The 14,013-nt window shown below is 46.4% G+C and overlaps 1 protein-coding gene and 1 long non-coding RNA gene across 15 annotated transcripts in view; one reads left to right on the top strand and one right to left on the bottom strand.

Annotated features, from left to right (window-relative positions):
• LOC141502482 (uncharacterized) overlaps positions 1–7,594 on the bottom strand; it is a 43,702-nt gene extending 36,108 nt beyond the window's left edge. For 5 of the 14 annotated variants that reach the window (XR_012472547.1, XR_012472546.1, XR_012472544.1 and 2 more), the window contains exon 1: positions 7,509–7,594. This is a non-coding gene — a long non-coding RNA (uncharacterized LOC141502482). The remainder of the gene's footprint in view (positions 1–7,508) is intronic. The other 9 variants (XR_012472538.1, XR_012472536.1, XR_012472540.1 and 6 more) reach the window with 3 other exon arrangements.
• A 438-nt stretch (positions 7,595–8,032) lies between these two features.
• On the top strand, positions 8,033–13,136 carry LOC141497347 (40-kDa huntingtin-associated protein-like; the record flags this gene model as incomplete). Its single annotated transcript, XM_074199997.1, is given in 3 exon segments — positions 8,033–8,304; positions 8,306–8,380; positions 8,471–13,136. Coding segments are annotated over 3 exon segments (1,386 nt in total), but the record flags the coding sequence as incomplete, so codon positions are not given.
• Between the last annotated feature and the right edge of the window lie 877 nt (positions 13,137–14,013).

Below are 14,013 nucleotides of genomic sequence, written 5' to 3'. Positions count from 1 at the left end.
TTATAATATAGTCATATGCAAATACGCTGTCTTTACATATCATGTCAAGTTGTTAAAACCGGATTGCTGATTCCTTCATCCTCTCTAAGATACCCACCATTTAGTCAGTACGTCAGTACGTGTGTGTGTGTGTGTGTGTGTGTGTGTGTCTGGAAATTGTGGAGAGAGGTCAGGAGATATGAAAGAAATATTTTGTTGTTTCTCTATATTGTCATTACAATCTGAAATTATATGTGTGATTATATGTGCAAAGTAGGGGCAGGTGCAGGCAATAGGACTTGGAATAAAGCTGTTCTGTGTAGTATGACAAAAATGATGAACTTTCAAGAAATTGAAGATTACAACTTGAGGACTCTGTGGAGCTAAGCATAAATACATATATTACATATACAAATAATATATATATATATATACATATATATATATATATATATATATATATATATATTCCCATTTTCCTTTGTGACAGAGATGAAGGATTACCATATAAGAACCCTTTAGAACCAGTCAATGGAGCAACAGTCCAGTCCAGGACCACTGTTATATGTTTTTCTCAAGATTGTTTTGTTTTTTCATTGCTTCATAAATTAATAAAAATACATTAAATAAATACATTCAACAAATGATAAATAGAATAATAAAATCAAAGAAGTGAAAGGCTATAAGAAGTTGGAAATAGTATAGTTAGTTTTTTGACTCAAAAAATATCAATAACCAAAGCCTCAAAGAAAATGTAGTTTAGATACAAGTATAAAAACAATTCCTTAAAGTGTAAAAGTTTAAAATCATTTTAAAAATCAATTCAGAGGGCGGCTAGGTGGCGCAGTGGATAGAGTACCAGCCCTGGAGTCAGGAGGATCTGAGTTCAAATCCAGCGTCAGACACTTAATAATATATGACCTTGGGCAAGCCACTTAACCCCATTGCCTTGCAAAAAAAACTAAAAAAAATCAATTGAGAGAAGAGAGGAAAAATGGATAAAGAAGTAAGAATCAAGGAAGATAGGAAAAGAGAATGAACACCTTAGAATGAGAAAGACTAAAGAAAATAATTCCTTGAAAATTAAAATTTGGCAAATAAAAACCCCAATGATTCCATAAGACATCATAAAATAATAAAAACACAAAAGACTGGGGGAAAAATAGGAAAATATCTTACAGCAAAAGCAATTACCTGGAAAACAAGTTGAGGAGAGATTATTTAAAATTCATTGAAATAGGGGCCACTAGATGGCGCAGCGGGCGGAGCACCGGCCCTGGAGTCAGGAGGACTAGAAGTCAAATCAGGCCTCAGACCTGATAATAATTACCTAGCTGCGTGACCTTGGATAAGTCACTTTAACCCCACTGCCTTGTTAAAAAAAAAATTCTTTGGAATATCTGAAAGACATTACCTCCCCCCAAAAGAGTCTAGATACCATATTTCAAGAAATCATAAATGAAAACTGCCTAATCTTAGAATCTGAGGGCAAAGGAGATAACTGGAAACAAAGTGATTCTGTAATGGTCTCATAAGAATAGAAGACTAGAGGGAAAACCCAGGCGATGTTAAGGGAGTAGGGCACATGCCAAGTAGTATATGCCATGGTTTTCAACAGACTTTACAGCAGGCATGAAGAACAAACTCCTAGCTGGGGATGCCCAGGATTGGCAGGGCCCCCTTATTTCTCTCCTAAGTCCCCTAGTGAGAATTTAGATAGTTGAGGTGGGGGAATCACTGACTGACTTGGGAAAGGCAAAGAGAAGTAGGAATAACACCTTAAGGAGGAGTCCAAAGAAAATGGTAAGAGAGAGGACTCACTGGGGTCCCTGAAAGTAAGCCATGGGAGAATTGTGGGCAGATTTATTGGCTGCAAGGGGTTCCTCAAGGGACAACAGATAACCTAATACTATACTCCTGAAAAAATGGAGGAAGCTCCCAAGGACAAGAGAAACAGGAGAGAACTAACTGAAGCCCCAGAGGAGGAAGAGAATAATGGATGGATTCTTCCAGTCTGCCTCTCTTAGGGAGATAGCCCTCCTTGTAGGGACAAAGGAGGTGATCGGAAGCCCAACATGATTGTTTCCAAATTTTGTGACCAGATTTTGAACTGATAATAGCTATCTGGTTATTATGTAGATACAATTGCTGCTGAGAAAGATCCTACAAGGTTAGGGAGGTAGAAACTAGAGCTTGACAAAAGTATATCCTGATAACAAACTGTTGTTAGCTCTTTATTCCCCAGAAACAAAATGTTGTTATTCCTGAACAGACCGCAAGAACAGGCTGCTCTGGTACACACTAGTGAGGAATACACAGAAAATATCCTGGCAAAGTGGATGGCCATGGAAGGGTACAGGGTACTTCCAGCAGTACAAAATCTAACTAAATTGACATTGAAAATGGGGCATTTGTCACCCAAAGAATATGTGGTTGACATCATTCTGGAAGTTGAATATATCACGGGGGTACATAGATTGCAAAACCTGACTTTAGCCACTAAAATTAGTGAGGTCCATCTGTGGGTTACTGTGGTAAGGTCAATCATACTGGGTCATACATAGTGGGAGCAGAGGGAAGACTCCCTACTCCCAAGGGAAATGGTTACTATTACTGCCTGATAGAAATGGGACTATAGGGGAACTGGAGAAGGCAGTAAAGAAACCAGATGGGACATGGTGCAGGACCATTAATTATAGGGAGCTTAACAAGGTGACTCCACCCAAACGTAGGCTGTTCCCAATATAGCTGACCTGCTAAATGAGATAATCCTATCCCATGAACATTGTCATACTATGTTGAACCTGGGTAATGCCTTCTTCAGCATCCACTTCACCCTGACAGTCAAGATCAACTGCTTTTACCTGGAAGGGCTGGCAGTGGACCTTGAAAGTCCTACTTCAGGGATATTTGCACATACTACAATATGTCATGGGATACCTGCTAGGGAACTGGAAGGCACAGCAAATCCATCAGATGTGACCCATTTATGAGACGATGTGATATGAACTGAATGAGACTGCATTACAGTGCAAGAAGTGGTGACCTCCACCCTAGAGACTTGAATCTGAAACAGAGCAAATACTGACAAAAATCCAAGGACCCAGTTCATCTGTAAAATATGGGGGGGTGATTTAGTCTGGTAAGACATGTACAATCCCCAGCATGGTGGTCGATAAGATACCAGTATTTCCTGGAATCCGGACAAGATTCCCATGAGTCACTTTTCTGGGTCTACTGGGTTTTATACACCCTATCTTAGCCATGTAACCCTATACACCCTCACTAAGAGCAAATCTGTAGGGGACTGGATCCCTAGATCCAGCAGGACAAGGCACGGGCTGCTCCCCTCGAATTCTGGTCCCTAACTTGGCAGGGTGCTGAAATCAGGTATACCCCCTTTTGAGGCATTTCTCCTGGCAGTATACATGCTCTTCTACAAGTAGAATCCCTGACAAAGGGGAATGGAGGTCAAATTCTGTATCACCCCCAATATACTGTATAATTGTCCAAGTCACCTTTGTCTCTAAACTTAGTTCATAGTCATCTGGCTTGTATGAAGTGAAGCTGAGAGAGCCAGTTCCATAAACTAAGCACCAAAGGTCATTAATTCCTCCTTCACTTCAGGGGTGGGATGAAAGAAAATCATAACAAATGTGGTAATTTTCTTAATGGTCATGTTTCTTTACTTGTGCCTCCACTGTAGCTAATTCATCAGTCTCCTCTGCTTTCTCCATGTTAACAAAACCACTAATATACCACTAAGGGAACCTTGCAGAAGACAGTATCAGAAAGACTGTATGAGCAGGTGAGAGAAATAATGCATCTGGATGCCCACTCTATTCCCATCAGGATCGATCGATCTGATATGATTTCATAGGGATAGTGATTAAAAGCTCAGTATATTAAGTCCCAGAGCCAAGAACTGCAAATTTTAAGACCATTTGCATAATCAATCAGAGGAGATGAGCTAGAAGCTCTCTCCCTTTTGTCTTGGTGACAAAGCCCAGTGTGGGCAGATGTGATTCAACCACATGGAAAGTCCTCCAGTTTATTTTCTACATCTGGATCATTCCCTCTTGACCAACATGAACAAGTGACCATCTTATAACCATTATGTATAGCCTGTATCATCTCCTCCTGCCTAACATAAGGAGCCTATCCATCTTATAACCACCTAGTCAGCAAAGATATTTTTGCCTTGCCCAAACCATGACCCTGACCAACTTATTTTTCTTAACTCTACCTGTAAATTCTAACCTAGGCATCATATGTCAACTAATGGAACTATGGCTAAATACAATCAAAGGTAGGGCTCTGGAAGATGGTGAGGAAGATCTGAGGTCCACTTCATTATGGGGAGACCACAGACCCTTTAATAAAGTGCCTTTGTTTCAGTCTCTTTTACTGTAGGTGGGACCATTTTAATCCCCACTGAGGTCACAAGTAGAGGATTGTATGGGGGTAAGCAGGGTAGGAATATAATGTATGATTCCACAGAGAATGTAAACCACCTTGACTAAAAACAAGCAGTACAAGAAGCTCCAACTATTCTTGTTGCATGACCTTGAGCAATCCCTGGCACTATGCCTTTTTTGTTCTGTTTCTACATGATACCTTACCTGACCTGATGGTAGTACAGAGATTCAAGATACTGCTTTGTTCTGTTGCCAAGCAGGAAAAACTTAGCTCCTATGAGTAACTTGCCCAATTAACTTGCTTAACATTAATAATAAACTCTATTTATAGCCCAGCTGAGATGGTTCCCTCTTTCTTTGATATCTTCTCAAAGGGGGATGCTACTATATAATTGGTATAATTAGGATGGAAGAGATCTGTTCCTGTATTAGTGGTTTGCTATTTCCTTCTCTGGCTCCTTTTACAGGGAAAAGTGAGGCAAACAAGGTAAGTGACTTATCCAGGGTCACACCACTCACAATTGACATAATTAGGGCAAAATGTCTGTCACATACAGCTGTTATGATGAGCAAGATAACCTGCCCCTGAAAACGGGCACAATCTGGGCAGGACAATCTGCTGCCTAAGAGCAAAACAAATGTGAGTTTCGGGGGTGGTGAGATCATAAGGGCGACAAGGAGTTACAAAGAAATTATAAGAAATTAAAATAAAAATCTGGGCTTGCTGAAGAGATGACAGGACACAGCTTAACTTTCCCTGTACCTAGATCTTCACAGGACAGACAAAACAGGACCAAAACTCCAAGCCTATTTCTCAGGATCACATGACCTAAGGGAAGAGTAGCTGTGGTACTCTGGGCCTTTCCCCTTACCATATTGCATCCCCTGCTGTGAGTGAGAGTTTATTTCTAGACACAACTTACAAGAGACAGTAGGGAGCCATTTTTAGCAGCTAAAAGAAAGAAGCTACTCCCAATTATTGGTAGGGCAACAGAGAATATACATGCTGTACCAGACTTCCTCCTGTCTATCCAAAGCGGGATTCTGGCATCTCCAACATGGATGCCTCCTCTGGAGGTGAGATACAGGCCTGCACCCATACCTAATTTTCCTGTTGGTATGTGTGGTGGGGAGTGGGGGGGGGGGTGAAGAGGTATAGGGGAATGTATGTTTTTGGGGGTGGGAGGGAGGATATGAGGGGGTATGGGTGGGGAGGCTGGATGATGGGGGGGTGTGGTGGGGGAAAGGGGGTATAAGAAGGAGTAGATGGGAAGGGGTAGATTGTATGAGGGGTAGTGGGTAGGTTTGAATGTGGGTGTGATGTGGATGGGTGTGATGGGGTGTTGGAGGTATATGAGGGTGGTGTGGGTGTAAAGGGGCATAGCATTCAAATACTTAAAGTCAAAGTTATCAGAATTACAGTTCCTACTTAAAGTAGATGATTCAATCAATTGACTGACAGATTGACAGACAGATAAAAAAGAAATGAAAGACCTGAATAGTGTTTCAGAACTGCTACAGATGCAAAATCTTTGGTCATTACTGAATGGCAATATAAAGGAGCATGTCTGTCAGCTGTGGAATGGCAGTTTGACAGAAGTTGTGTATTAAGCAGCATAAGTGTCTCACAAACAAATGTGGAAAAACACAAATACTAAACATATTCTCTCCTGAGTGCAGCACTATAATCCCTAAAAGTCACTTGAAGGATAAATTCAAACTCAAGTGGAGACTTAATTTAATTGTAAACGACTGGGTGGGGGTGTTGCAGCACCACCTGAGAGACACAAGTAAACATTTAACCTTACTGCAACTTTGGGATGCAGACAAAGTAGGTTTTAGGGGGCAATGTATGTATGGAAACACTTTCCTCAACAAAGGAGGGAAGGGGCTTTTTGATAAACTGGGAGAGTAGCTAGAAAATGAGAAAAGGCACCAAAGCAAAAAGCTCCAACATCAAAATTAAAATCCTAAAAAGTAAAAAAGGAGAGCCAATGAAAACCAGCAATAACAAATCCTTTGAATTACTAAATAAAAAGGTAGGAATTTTTTGGAATAAGAAAACACAATTATAGTATATTGTTAATATAATAGGTATAAATTAGAAGACAGTTATAAGAGAGGTAGACTAAACTGTGAATATCAAAAAATGAAAAAGGACTTGATAAATGAAGAGGAAAATACAGGAAATTATTATCATCATTGGACCAATTGTACAGTTGAACTAATGACATCATAAAATTGAGTTAATTATGGAACAAAGCTGAAAGGCGAAATAAAATGGGTACAAATTTACAAATGTACAAAACGCCTAGGTTACCAAAGGAAAAGAAAATGAATAAACGTTAAAGGAACCAAAAAGAAAGAAAAAAAAAATCTCGTTCCAGGTCCTTTGCAAATCCAAGGGATTTCTATGACTCAGAGAAAACTGAATTCCAGTAATTCATAACTTGTTTGTAAAAGAGGAGGCAAAAGTGGGACAGTGAGATGGGGGGAAAAGAGAAAGGTATAGACTGCTATCTCTGATGAGGAAGCCGTGGGGCACAATGTGATCCTGCGGTGGCAGAGTGCCGAGATTGTCCAGCATTAGCAGACTGGAGTGAAAGGAGAGCTGCAAGATGAGTTAGCAGGAGGAAAACCCTGAACAAGCTGTGCGGCGGCATCCCAGTGTTCCGCACCCATTTGGGAGTGCTTTGCCCTTTCCTTCTCGAGGTCACTTTTGATCTATGGGGAAACTGAGGCAAACGAGGGGAAGTGACTTGCCCAAGGTGGCCGGGGCAGGACAGCAGCCAGGCCTGGCAACCTCTCAGTGAACTACCTAGTTCTCTGCCATAACACTACACACGCCAGCAGCCTCAGAGATGGGGGAAAGATGGGAGCCACGCCTTCCAGCGCGAGAGCCCGGCTGGGGCGCCACAGGTGCGCTGCGCCCTGCAAGGCTGGGGGTCACTCCCAGAGGCCTGGGATATAGCAGGTCATGCGCAAACGGCTCCTTCAAGGCGGGGCACCAATCCTGGGGCCTCGCTCGCACTTGGCTCGCTCGCTCGCTCGCTCCCTCCCTCCCTCCCTCCCTCCCTCGGCCATGGCCGTCCGTCATCCTGGCACCCTCACCTCGCTCGTTCCGGGGATCCCTGAGGGGGGCGGGGCGGGGGCGGCAGCCCTACTCCTCGTCTCTCCGGCCAGGCGGGGCCCGCTTCCGAGGCCAGGCGCACGCGCGCTTTCTCCAGGCTTCTGCGCAACTTCCGGAAACCGAGAGCGGCCTCGAGGTAGCCGCCCGAAGCCGGCCCGAGGCCGCGGCCGCCTCCTGCCCCTCCGTAGCGGCCTTGGTCCTCCTCGTCTCCCCCGCCCCGAGCGCCGCCCCGCCCCGCCCCGCCCCCTCCCGGGCCCCGCCCCGCCCCCTCCCGGGCCCCGCTGCCTTCCTCCGACTTCCCTCTAGCTCCTCCCGCCCCGCCCCGCCCCGCCCCGCCCCTCCTTCTTCTTCTTCGGGTCCGCTGGCTCTCGTCTCCGCCCCTTCCGGGTTCCGGCGGGCCCGCCCCTTCCGGGTTCCGCCGGGCCCGCCCCTTCCGGGTTCCGCCGGGCCCGCCCCTTCCGGGTTCCGCCGGGCCCGCCCCTTCCGGGTTCCGCCGGGCCCGCCCCTTCCGGGTTCCGCCGGGCCCGCCCCTTCCGGGTTCCGCCGGGTTCCGCCGGGTTCCGCCGGCTCCGCCTCGCGTTTCCGCTTCTCCTGCCCCTCGGGCCGGCCGGCCCAGCCCTACCCTCCGGCTCGCCTCCTCGCAGGGGCTTGCCCTCCCACCTCGGCCGTTCTGCGCAGACTCCGAGGACGCCGGCGTCCGTGCGCCCGCAGCGCTCCGGCGGGACGCCGACCAATGAGAGCCAACGTCACGCCGCGGGAGCGCGCGCGGGCAGCGGCGCCGCGCACGGGGACCCAGGACAACCATGGCAGCCTCCGGGGTGGGCTCCCTGAGTAGCGTCGTGGGCGGCGGCGGCGGCGGCGGCGGCGGCTCGGGGAGCGGCGGCTCGGGCGCTGGCGGCGGCGGCGGCGGCGGCGGCTCCTCGGGGACTGGCGGCTCGGGCGCGGGCGGCGGCGGCGGCGGCGGCGGGCACGACGCCGGGGACTTCCTGGCCCGCTACCGGCTGGTGTCCAGCAAGCTGCGGAAGCGCTTCCTGCGCAAGCCCAACGTGTCGGAGGCCGGCGAGCAGTTCGGCCAGCTGGGCAAGGAGCTGCGGGCCCAGGATTGCCTGCCCTACGCCGCCTGGTGCCAGCTGGCCGTGGCCCGCTGCCACCAGACGCTCTTCCACGGGCCCGGCGAGGCGCTGGCGCTGACCGAGGCGGCGCGCCTCTTCCTGCGGCAGGAGCGCGAGGCGCGCCTGCGCCTGGCCTGCGCCGCGGCCTACGGCGAGCCGCTGCAGGCGGCCGCCAGCTGCTTCGCTTTCGCCGTGCGCCTGCACCTGGAGCTGGGCCAGCCGGCCGCGGCCGCCGGCCTCTGCCTGGAGCTGGCCGGCGCCCTGCGCGCGCTCTGGCAGCCGGGCCCGGCTGCCGTGCACTTCGAGCGCGCCGCCGAGCTGCAGCTGCCGCTGCTGCCGCTGGAGGCGCTGCTGGCGCTGGGCGACGCCGCCTCCTGCAAGCTGCTGACGCGCGACTACGACGGCGCTCTGGAGCTCTTCACGCGCATGCAGCTGCTGGCCCGGGAGCGCGCGGCCGGGGACGCTGCGCCGGGGCCGCCCGCAGGCGGGAGCGCGCCCCCCGGGGCCAGGGCCGGCGGGCCCGGCCAGCCGGGCGCCTTCCTGGACGTGCTGGTGCAGTGCGAGGTGTCCCGCGTGCTGCTGCTGCTCCTGCTGCAGCCGCCGCCGCCCAAGCTGCTGCCCGAGCACGCTCAGACCCTGGAGAAGTACTGCTGGGAGGCTTTTGACGGCCACGGCCAGGATGCCGGCTGCCCGCTGCCCGAGGAGCTCTTCCTCCTGCTGCAGTCCCTGGTCATGGCGGCCCACGAGAAGGACCTGGACGCCGTCCGAGTGCTGCAGGGGGAGCTCTGGCCGCTGCTCAGCGCCGACCAGAACCACCTGCTGCACCTCATCCTCCAGGAGATGGCGGCGCCCTCGGGCCAGGGCCTCTGAGCCCCTGGCCGGCCCTCCCCCCCCTCCCCTCCCCCGGCCTCGGGAAACAGCGGAGACCTGCAGGGAACAGCGGGCACCTCTTTGCCGTCCGGTGGTCAGCCAGGACCTGGGCAGAAGACGCAGCCCGTTCTCCCTTCTCTGGGAACCCCCATCCCGCCGAGGGAATTAACCGATAACTCCCTAACCTACACGCTGTACCCCTTAAAAATCTCCTGGGCTTGTGGCACCACGTCCCTCGTGGACCCTTTTATATAGTCAGTCCCTAACCTACGGCGTGCTCCCACCGAACTTTAGTTTTTATGGCCAGACTGCCTGGCTGAAGCTCCCTCGAGGACACCGAACCCACGTCTATGAAGTCATTATTGCTGGCCCTGCGAGGAAACACAGTTCACTCGTCATGGATTCCTTTGGAACACCTGGTGGCCTGGGCTGTTCTTGGGGGGATGCCTTGGGCCCCACTTAGCCTCCTGGAGGCCAAGAAACATAGGATTCTATCATCTTTATTAATGAGGCCAGGTATTGGCACTAGGACACCTGTTAGACCGAAAAGGACTCTGCTCTCAAAGATTCAGTGATGCAAAATTCCCACTCCCGCTGATGCTTTACATTCTTTAGATGCAGTGCAAAGACTATTTCATTTGGAAGTAAGACTCCTCAATTCACATCCTACCTCTTCATTGAATAGTTTTCTGAACTAACTCAGTTGATAAAATGCAATTCTTAATCCTCCTAACATTGTGCTGAGAATCAAAGCATAACCCACAGGAAAAGTGCTTGGTAAACCCAAATGTCAACCTGACAGAGATGCTTCTGTAAAAATGGTTTTATGAATAATTGAATATGTTGGTGGTTCCACAATTTCATACCAAGGGCTGTTAGTATGTACAAATCATTTACAGTACCTAGGCTGTTTTCCCTCTTTTTTTTTTCAGTTTTTACAAAGCAAAGCACTTAGCTCACTTGCCAAAGATCACATAACCACATACTCATTTACTGCCTGAGGTCAGATATAAGCAGATGTCCCCCAGATTCCAGGGTCAGACCTCTATCCACCACACCACCTAGTTGCCCCCCCCCAAGGCAGTTTTAATTCTAGTACAACACAAGGTAAGGGGGTGGGAAGACTTTGATTTCATTTTCTTAAATAACCTATAATATAACCATAAACTTTGGCAGACAGCTTTGATGAGATCTGTACTCCTAAGGAAGAATTCAAATTGAAATATGAACTTTCTAATTAAAAAAAAATTTCCTCGTGCTTAGAACCAAGCTTTCTCTATTCATAATGTAATCATCAGTGTCCCCCATGAGCTTTAAGATAAACTATTTTCTTTGATGATGGAAACTGTTAGTACAGTAGTAACTTCTCTAGAAGCTTGGACAAAGGAGGGGTTATTTACTGACACAAGTCAAGGCACCAGTTAATGTTTATGTGGGGTAAAAATACAAGGCTCAAAAAGGCAGGTGGCCACTTCTGTTTGGCAGAGGTTTCTTGTACATTTTTAAAACCTAAAGAAATAAAAGCATTATGATAGAAAAAAAACTGTGGAGTTGCAGCCAGACAGGAGACCACCTGGTTGCACATTCTTAATCATACTCAATCACCATGGAAATCAGCAAATCCCTTGCCCTCTCTGATTCTAGTATTCTCATTTGTAAGAGAGGTATGCTACTGCCCCAAGAATTGATCTACCAATGGATTTCTACCAAGATGGTTGAAATTAGCTGCAGAAATACAAGATTGGGGAGGGGGCAGTATCTTGACTGCACATCAATTCACATAAAAACAATTTGAGATTTCACAGCTCAAAATAGCCATCAGCAAAAAAAGCTAAAAAATTCATCAACAGCATTAATAGTGTTTCAAGGGTGACAAAGTGGGTAGAGCACCCGTCCTGTACTCAGGAGGACCCAAGTTCAAATGTGACCTAGGACACAATACTACACTAGCTGTGTGACCTCCAGCAAGTCACTTAACCCCATTTCCTTGCCAAAACCAAAAAAGAGAAATACTGTTTTAAATAAAGGAGATGAGAATTGTTCTTTTCCCTGGTTGGCCACATAGGCATTATGTTCAGTTCAGGATGTCCAGAAGATGGCCATGAAGATGAACACTAGGACATAAAAAGACTAAAGGAAACATTGACCTTAGAGAAAAGTTATGTGGGGGTGGAGAGGGGGAAGCATGATCGATGATGGCATCAAAAAATCTGAAGTGTCTTTATGGAGAAGGATTGGACTACCATATGAGGGAGTTTTCCTTATTATTGGAGGCTGAATGACCTCTAGTAGTCCTGAGAGAATTCTTGGTTAACTACATTACTTGTTCCCTTCCAACTCTGACTTGCTAACTCTTTTTCAGTACTACATTCTGAACTTCTCTAATCCTTTAAAGAAGCATTAATATCTTCTAAAATATTCCTTCCCATTTGGTAGGCCAGTCTTTCCTTGAAGACCTTCATTTCTGGAGAACATAGTTCAGCCATCTGGGTTACAGTGACTGCTAGCTGCATCTCCTTGAGAACCTTTCACATATAAAGATAACTATTATGCTATTCTCGGCTAAGCACTCTACATACATTCAGCTGGTCCTTATGACATTTTAAAGGTCTCTCATCCTGCTTACCTTACTTGGAAGATAGTCCCTGAAACTTTTCAGGGCCTTGGGATAAGGGTTGTGATCATTCCACCTTCCTTTCCCTTGCTGCAAACTGGTTTCAATTTAATTCTTTGGTTGCTACGTTAAGAAGTAACAGCCTTTCAGTTAGAAAAACCCAAGTACTGATACATTTGTATTTGTTTCCCTATGTCTTGATATAAAAAAGAAAAAATGGTATTCATTGTAGGTAATTACTATTTTATGATTGATTTTTCCATTGGCATCTTAGAGCATTTTTCTCCTGGAAACTTTTCATGTTAAGAAACCAGACATAAATTCCTCAAGGATGTTTTTTCCAGCTCAGAGACCGTTCAATATAGTAAAAGTAAATAGATTCTTCCAGACTTAAAAGCTGAAGTAGCCTACAGATGAAGTCTGGGGGAGAAGAAGGTGGTGATGAAATATAATGGACTTCAAACATTTGAATGTGTCCCCATGAAAAGTGAACTTTCTCTGTATAGTTTTATAAAGCCACAGTAGTCTCTAGGGTGTGAAAAGAAATCTAAAGCAAAGTTTCAGTGCTTACTGTGTACAAAGCACTATTCTAGTCTCTGGAGGATGTATTAAGTTTAGATAAGATAGTCCACTACCCTTGAGTCTTATTAGGGAGCAATTAGAGGCCAACTTCATTTCAGTTATCAGGAAGAGATTCATTAACTGCCCACAGGTGGACCAGGCAGGGAATGAATTCCCTTTTCCCTAAACTTAAAGCAAAGACTTCAGAGTAAAAATAGCTCACATTTGTTTAAAATCTTCAAAAAAATCTTTGAAGTAGATGGGGGGGGGGGGGTTACCTCCATTTATAGCCAGTAAGTAGCAGAGCCTTGGGCCTGAACACAGGTGTTCTGATTTCAAAATAAAACATCCTTTCCCCTATGTCATCTGATATGCTGGATTAGAAGTTTGAAGATGAGAAGCCTTTCCAATGGTTTTGTATATACTAGGTGTATAAATACTTAGTAAAAATGGAATCAAATCTTATTGTCTGATCTTGCTCATACTTTGTTGCTTCCTTAAGGATATGATTTCTCTCTCATTCAATCTGAATCAATGAATACCATGGAGACAGTGGGAAGACTGCCTTCTGTGGGGGGGGTGGGGGTAAGAAAGTGAGATTAGAAGAAAAATTGTAAAACTCAAAATCTTTTTTTAAAAATGGAATCAAAAACTTTAAAGAAGCATGAAAAGATTTAAGATGAATTGATGCTGAGTGAACTGAATAGAATCAGGAGAAAATTATCCCCATTAATAACAGTGTGAGATGATCAACTGATGGATGCAGCTCCTCTCAGCAGATCAGAGATCAAGGCCATTCCTGAGAGACCTGCTATGAACAATGCTATCCACATCCACAGAAGAATCTAGAGTCTGAATGCATACTCTTCTTAGCTTTTTAAAAACTTTTTTTATATTTCTCCTTCCTTTCTCCTCTTTTTTTTCTGTTCCATTCCTTCTATTTCCTCTTTTAAATCATGACTACTATGGAAATATGTTAAATAGAATTCTGCATATACAGCTTTTACCAGACTGCTCCCATGGAGAGGCAGGAGGGAAGGGAGGGTGTAGAAAAATGGGGAACTCATAAGTTAGTAAATGGAAGAATATTGACAAACTACCATTGCATATAATTGGAAAAACAAAAAACTTCAATTAAAACAATAGAACAAAAACTTGGACTTAAGTAGTCATAAGTGACCAAATTCAAAGGACTTCGATCAGTAAGGTTTGATTCTGAACTCCAGTTACTAGTCCGAAGCTCTTCCTTTGAATTTGATATTGCCGCCATTAATTTGAGCACTGGTTTTTGTCCTCCCCCCCTCCTTTTTTAATCTCACTTTTGAGGCT

The sequence above is a fragment of the Macrotis lagotis genome, chromosome X (assembly GCF_037893015.1).
Source record: "Macrotis lagotis isolate mMagLag1 chromosome X, bilby.v1.9.chrom.fasta, whole genome shotgun sequence".
NCBI classification, from domain to species: domain Eukaryota; kingdom Metazoa; phylum Chordata; class Mammalia; order Peramelemorphia; family Peramelidae; genus Macrotis; species Macrotis lagotis.
Note: the sequence above shows the minus strand (reverse complement) of the source record. Positions and strands in the feature narration are given on the sequence as shown.